Source organism: Pygoscelis adeliae, unplaced genomic scaffold (genome assembly GCF_000699105.1).
Source record: "Pygoscelis adeliae isolate BGI_AS28 unplaced genomic scaffold, ASM69910v1 Scaffold161, whole genome shotgun sequence".
NCBI classification, from domain to species: domain Eukaryota; kingdom Metazoa; phylum Chordata; class Aves; order Sphenisciformes; family Spheniscidae; genus Pygoscelis; species Pygoscelis adeliae.
Window position 1 is genome coordinate 1,265,997 of NW_008824061.1, and position 6,794 is coordinate 1,272,790.

At 46.1% G+C, this 6,794-nt stretch overlaps 1 protein-coding gene across 1 annotated transcript; it reads left to right on the forward strand.

The window, feature by feature from the left end:
- Nucleotides 1-428: 428 nt before the first annotated feature.
- Nucleotides 429-4,396, forward strand: TMEM207 (transmembrane protein 207). Its single transcript, XM_009334094.1, has 5 exons — nt 429-503; nt 2,317-2,354; nt 2,773-2,817; nt 3,265-3,407; nt 4,248-4,396. The coding sequence occupies exons 1-5, from the start codon at nt 429-431 to the stop codon at nt 4,394-4,396; spliced, it is 450 nt and encodes a 149-aa protein (XP_009332369.1).
- Nucleotides 4,397-6,794: the final 2,398 nt, after the last annotated feature.

Sequence of the window (6,794 nt, forward strand, 5' to 3'; positions counted from 1 at the left end):
GGAGGTAGCTCTGCTTTTTCTGTAATGCCAGAACTGCAGCTGAAGGCAACATGTGATGAAAGCATGGCCTCACAATACGGTCTCCAGTGGTTCTTTATTTGTAGCAGGTCCTGTTAAATACAGCCGTGGGTTAATATGGAACTAAGCTTCAGCAACAGGAATTTGCGAACAGCTATGAAAATACCGAAACAACTGCAAGGTGCTGACCTTAAACTAGTGTTCCTTTAACTTCTAGCAGGTGTTTGAGTGTGTCCACGCAAACCTGAATTCGTTCCCTGGCTAGCGGTAATTTCTGAAGCGCAGGAAGCCATTGGGTAACGTGTTCTCTGGCTGAAGGCACATTGCGCAGAGAAGTTTTAAAAGCTCCAAATTACATAGGGTAAAACACTGCTGCAAACAAAGCTCTTCCCACGTTTCTCCTGCTAGTGATGCAGAGACCTGGAGCTTTGTGTTTCACTTCATGGATCACAGAAACTGGAGTTCTGTGTTTAACCTTCTTCCAGGTAACCAAACCCTTCACTGGGACCAGGCGGATTTTAGGGATTTTGTGGGGGAAAGATTTCAACTTTTATAGAATTTAGTCATCAGCCCTTTTTATTTTTTTGGGAAGAATTTTTTGAGGATCTGATTAATTTGGGGAGGATTTAATGTTCGCAACAATTCCAATTAACGCAGAGAAAACATGACTGCCTTAATCTTTTATTCTGTTTATGGCTATTGAAATGGAAGAGCATGGGTCTTCAGCAGCACGGGTGGGTATTTGGCTGCATTGATAGATTACTGCCTCAGAGCAGATGCACTTTGCTTCAGTTTAACTACACTAAGGTAGCTCCGCTGAGGTAGTTTGAAGGATGATAAAAGAGAGTCCAGAGGTTGTCATTCAGCCATGAAGAATACTCAGGGTACACATAATCACAGCAATCGGCTGTCTGGTTTTGACCTGTTATTCTAATAATCAGTTGAAGTGCAAAAACAAAACTAAAATATTCTGCACCAGGGTGCATGTGTGACATGGCAAATTAGCTCAGTTTTAAAAGGACACATCTGGAAGAGTTGAAGCTTCTGTCTTTTTCTCTAGTCCTCATTTGGGTTTCAACCGCTCATGAAGTTTCATAGATAATGTTTTGTATGAAAGATGACTTATACCTAAAGACCTCTGGTGAAACTAGGGATTGAAAGGCAGTGTGTGCACAGGATCAGACACGTTACAGAGATTTGTGGGGTGATTTCTTGCTGTTTACAGTGACACAAGCTTTGCACAACAAAATCCTTACAAAGAAGTCCTGTTAATAAGCTATGTAATATAAGATCTCTCAATTATACATATTTGATACAAATTTCTGATACAGAACAGTGCTTTCCAGTTTGACTCAAAGAAAGTCAGAAATCTCTACATGTTTTGGATAGATGCAGAAGGAAATCCAAAGTAATGATTTACAAATTACATTCTAATAGTTTTCTCCAAGAAATAAATCTAATTTCTTCCATCTTGCTCATTCTGCTTCCCAGTGTTATTGCAATTCTATACCTGATCTGAAGTTTTTTGTAGCAAATTTGGGAAAATGCTATAACACACCTAATGTGAGTCAGCCAAAAATTGTATTGTATTTGATTCAATCGTACTGATGAACGACTCCAGTTATTTTTTTCCCCAGATAATCTGAAACTGAGGCTAAGATCAACAAGGCTTGCAAAAATAAACTTGCTTGAGCAGAGAGTAGAAAATATACCTGAAAAACAAGTTTCAGGTTCACATATTTGCAATACCTGAAACCCGACTCCGGGAATGATGCACCGCTACTATCCGAAAAAAGGAAAATGCTGGGTAGAGCACACATCTCGTCAAAACAGCTCCAGTTTACAGCTACATTCACAATTAGCTACTGGAAAATGAGCTACAGACCAAGAATTTGGTCACAGGACATTTTCAGCAGACATTTCTGAATAGCAAAGCCCAGTTCTGTAAACAGGTCTCTGACATCTCCTTGTGTCTCTCTGCTCTCATCCTTCCCTCTTTCACATCAAAAGAAATGCTTTCCCCTTGGCCTAGCTTTCATCTGCACACTATTGAATTTATTGAGCTCTCTGCAAGGTTATTCACTGGTTTCGATACGGGCTAGCTGAGACCAGAGACGCGCAGAGGCGAGAGCTCAGCCCTGTGGTCTCTAGGGAGAGGTCTGGTTTTCATCCCTGCAGGAGCCAGCACCTGTATGGCTCTTCCTCTCCGACTTCCCGGTCTAAGTTCGGTAATTATACGGGTAAATTATAAAAAAACAACACATGTCTGCCCTCTCTGATTTACACGTGTGTTTTCAGTTAGCAGACTCTGAGTCGGACTGTGAGCTTGGCGAGAGGTGAGTGTGGCTCTCCGTTTTCTCACCCGCGGCTGCTCCCACCCCGGGCTCTTTGGGGGACGCTGTGCTCCTGCCTGGCACACTGACACGGAAGAGGAACGAGGGCTTCCAGGAAAAGGCCGTTCAGTTTTTCTTCCAAAAGAGGAAAGGGAGGCTGGCAACCCTTTGGGTTTTCAGCAAAAACGCTGGTGGCGGTTGCCAGTGTTCAAAGGCAAACCAGTTGCACGCTGCTTCGTACATCATCTGCATCTGCTCCCATCTACATAGAGAAAATTTTAATAGGGTTCACTTGATGGAGGAGAGCTTCTCAGTCCTCTACTTACTGATGGTGCTTTTCTTTGTGTTTGTAGACGTGTGTTGGAGCCAGTGCGGCCCCCTCATGCTGGACTGAAAGTTCCTTTTATTTTTCCCTTGTTAGGTGTGTCGGGCAGAGCGATGAAAACTTTAGCAGCTGGTATGTGTGGTAAGTTTCAGATCTGTTTTAGAAGGAAAAACTGGCAAATAATATTCTTTGATGGATATATATAGAGAAAGGCATATAAGAGAGACTGATAGCTAGAAAGCATTGCTCCTGGGCTGTCCCTTTGTTCTGTGTTTACTGACTAATGGGAATCATTTATCCATATCCTCCTCACTGTACGCTGGCAACTGAGCTGGGCAAAACTGACGAGTGCTTTCGGGGAGAAATGTTTGAATTTCCAGCCAGCACTCGGCGCTGAGCACTCAGCACTGAGACATTGGTTTCTGGGGCCTTTGATCATGTCCAGTACACTGACGAGGAAACGGCAACATTTAACGGCTATTTGCAAAAGATGTTAATGAATATGTTAATTTGAAGACATGCAGCCATCTGTCGGTGCTGCCCGCAGATGGTGATGGTAGTGTTCCTCCCCTGCTGCCTCTGCCTCAGGTTCCTGATGTTGTTTTTCCTGGCCTTGCTCCTGTCCTGCGGGATCTGCTGCTGCCTGCAGTGCTGGCTGAAATGGCGGAGCTGCCGCCCCCACCGACGCACTCTGGCCGTCTTTGCGCTCAGCAGCTCGGATGCCTTTTCTGGTTAGTCCTCTCCCTACCTGCTGCAAGGTCCCGCTGGCCCCAGCGGGCAGCTCCATCGCCCGTCCATAGCCCAGTAAGAGGCAGCCAGGTTTGAGTGGGAGCTGGGCTGCAGCCAGGTTCTGTTCAGGCATCCTCGGGGGGATGTTCAGACTATGGACTGGAGGGCTTAAGCAAGCCACGTCCTCTTTTCCCCAGCCGTACCTTCAGCTGAACTCAGTGCTCTCCCTGTGTCCGCCTGTCCCTGTCACGGGGCTTGGCCGTGCTAACAGTGGAGATGTGAGGGACCTTCTCCAAGACCGCACCAGTCTACTTGAGCCACCCTGGCAGGCAGCTTGACTGGCTGATACACCCTGGGGTCTGTCAAAAAGTTGTCTTGGTGGGTGCTGTTCATCACGGCAGCCGCCCTCAGCATTCCCCCAGGAGCACCCAGGCTTTTGGGGACTGGTCTACAATGACTATGCGTAGCACCCAGCACTGACCTGGGGTATTGCCAGCAGCATCAGCAGGCTGAGCCAGACAGTAGTCCCTCCAAGAAGAATAAAGCTAATTCTGTCATTAGAGTAAGCCCTTCCCAGAGGAGTTATTGCCTGCTTTCTGGGTGGTCATGAACAGTGTCTCCACAAGAAGGACCCACCCTAAACCCACCCAAATTCCTCTGTTCTCACTTCTTGCATCTGGAGTTTGTGGTGAGAGGCTTTGTGATGCCATGCTTCAAAAATTACATCCATGCCTTTCTTGTTTCCAAGTGGTTTGACAGCTCCTCCCAGGCTCACCTCTCTCACCCCCACGCTCACTCTTCACGCCTGTCTACTGAACGGTTACGGCTTTGCTTTTTTCCAGCAAGTGAAAGGCCTCAGTGCCCGTTCTCCGGATCTCCAAGCCCCTGCATGACTGCGGAGATGTCCTCTTCTCCTGCCCCACGGTTCAGCCATGGGGGAACTGAGTTGCCTCCATCCTATGAGGATATTATGAAGGAAAACAAGCTCTAGATGCCATGTGTTGGCTTTCTGCGATGCCACTTGGTTCATCGGAGATCTTGCATTATGCTACCGTAGTGTGAGATCAAATCAGCCCTTTCCACAGGTTGGCCGAGGGACTGAAAAGCAGCACATATTTCGTCTGAACCTAAAAGGGGAGACAAAATGCAACAGAATAAATGCCAAAAGCATGTGTTGAATCTGTCACAGGAGCTCAGCTTGGCATTTTGTTAGGGCTCTGGATTTCAAGAAGTTCCTTCAAAGGTCTGTCTATATTCGGGGTTTCTGGCTCAGCCTCCAGATTTATCTCTCTAAGGATGCTTCAGCTGGTGCAACCCCGTGTGTTTTAGGACTGAATGTTGATAAATGACTTGATAGTTACTTCTCAAACTTCTGCTCCCTCCTTCACTCGGCACGGTGCCAACAAACACCCTCTGGCAAAGTCATGTTGTTCTAATACATTGTAATGCAATCATGCCACTATGCGATGAAGGATTGTTTGCCACATTTAAAATATTTAGCACAGCATATCAGATTTGTCTAGTGCAAAAGGCAGCAAATTTATGGCCAGGGAGGGAAAGCGAGAGATGGGGATTATGGGGGGAGTAGGCAGTGGCAGGAGCAGCTGGCTACAGAACATGAAAAAAAGTGAGTTTGCTCATTTAAGCTGTTCTTAATTTCATGGTGACTGTCCCCAGCTACTCTTGCCCTAGCATTGCAGACCTACAGGCTTTGAATGGCCCAGGACCCACATGGCAGCTCCCCACAGACATGAATTATGGGGTTAGGTATTTGGTGCTTAGCTACAGAAATTTATTAGGATAAAGAATGCCGTTTTCTTTGAGGTGACCACTGCAGACAGGATGGGAAGACACTTCAAGAAGACTGCCTTATACCCAAGCAGGATCAGCTCTGCCTAAGCCATTCGTAGGAGGTATTAGCCTGCCTAGTTCTCAAATTACAGAGGAAAGATGCCAAATTTTCCCCTTAGCTGGATTCCAGATGAAAGCAAAAATTTCCTTTGTTTGTCACGGGCAGGTCACTGAAGGCTGGATTCAGCCTGCCTGACCTCTCTACCTCTGCTCTCTCAATGGCAAGGGCTGAGCGCTGCAATCAGACGCCTCTTGGTGCAGAAGGTAAATGTCACACCTAGTGCCGTGCATCACGTGCCTGCGGAGCCACGAGCTCACAGTCAAAGTGGGCAGCTGCGTCCATCTTAGGTACCCCAAAAGATTAATGGAAGCCCCCAGCCTGCCTCGTGGAGCAGCTCCCCACCTGTAGAGTGGGGTTAGTACCTGTTCTCCTGCTCAGGAAGGAAACTAGGAGGATAAATCCACTAAAGGTTATGAAGTGCTCACATATTCTCATAACGAGGCTATATAAGTACCTTCGCTAAAAGAATTATAGCATATTTTGGGAGACAAATTCTCTGCCAGCACCACCACAAATTATCTCCATAAAATCTTATTTTAGAGGCAGCTTTAATGTTTGACTCCTGTGTGAAGGGAAATAAATGTTACTGTAGCAAAATGAATGTTTGTGCCAGCAGGGTAAAAAATTACAGGGTTTATTAATAAGGAAAATTAGCAAGTACAGTCTCAGCCAGCGGAGAAGTCGAGCAATTCCTGAGTGTCCTTTCGCTGGCTGAACTTAGTAAGAATTGCAGGTAATCAGCACCTCTCAGGATCAAACCCTTTATATACATAACTGCTTCCACTACTCAACCCCTTCAATTTATGCCCCGAAGCATGAGATTTGATTATGTTTGTCACTTCAGCTTGCATAGCCTGCTAGTGGGCATTAAATCAGCCATCACTTCCTTCCCACCTACACACGGCATTTGCTTCAGTGACCCCTTCGTGGAAGTGAACTCCACAGGTTGTCTGCATTATAAGCTGCATAAAACATTACCATCTCCTGCTTATTAATTGCTCGGCTCTAAATAAATTGCTGCCTTTAATTTCATTGAATGTCACCTTCTAATCAGATGGCTGGAGAGGCTAACAAGCAAGAATTGCTCTGGTTTCAATGCCTCCATCACTCTGCATCCCTATTTCACAAGGTCCAGTAAGCGGCACTCATTACCGAGGCAATAAATCCTTCCCCAGCCACCCAACAGAGGGCAAGCGTGGCTTTCAGCAGTGCACCCAGGAGGCTGCTTGCTCTTGCAGAAACATTTGTGGGAAACAGGTTTGTGTTTCCGTGCTACTAGTGTGCATTCAAGTGCATTCAGCTTCATGTTTGGGGTGCTTTAATTACTCACAAAAGGAATGAAATTATTCCATGAAAACTGCATCAACTGGCTTATAGTAAAGAAAGCTACTGTCACAAAATTAGGCTCCAGCTGGACCCATCTGCAAACAGAGTTTGTGTAGGGTTGCTTGGGGGGGCGTAAACTGACCTTGCTGTT

Bases quoted from the DNA above. Each gene is read 5' to 3' on its own strand.
- TMEM207 (XM_009334094.1), top strand. From the start codon at position 429: ATGCAGAGACCTGGAGCTTTGTGTTTCACTTCATGGATCACAGAAACT. The intron at 2,355-2,772 runs GTGAGTGTGGCT...TTCCCTTGTTAG, and splicing joins GACTGTGAGCTTGGCGAGAG to GTGTGTCGGGCAGAGCGATG. The intron at 3,408-4,247 runs GTTAGTCCTCTC...GCTTTTTTCCAG, and splicing joins CAGCTCGGATGCCTTTTCTG to CAAGTGAAAGGCCTCAGTGC.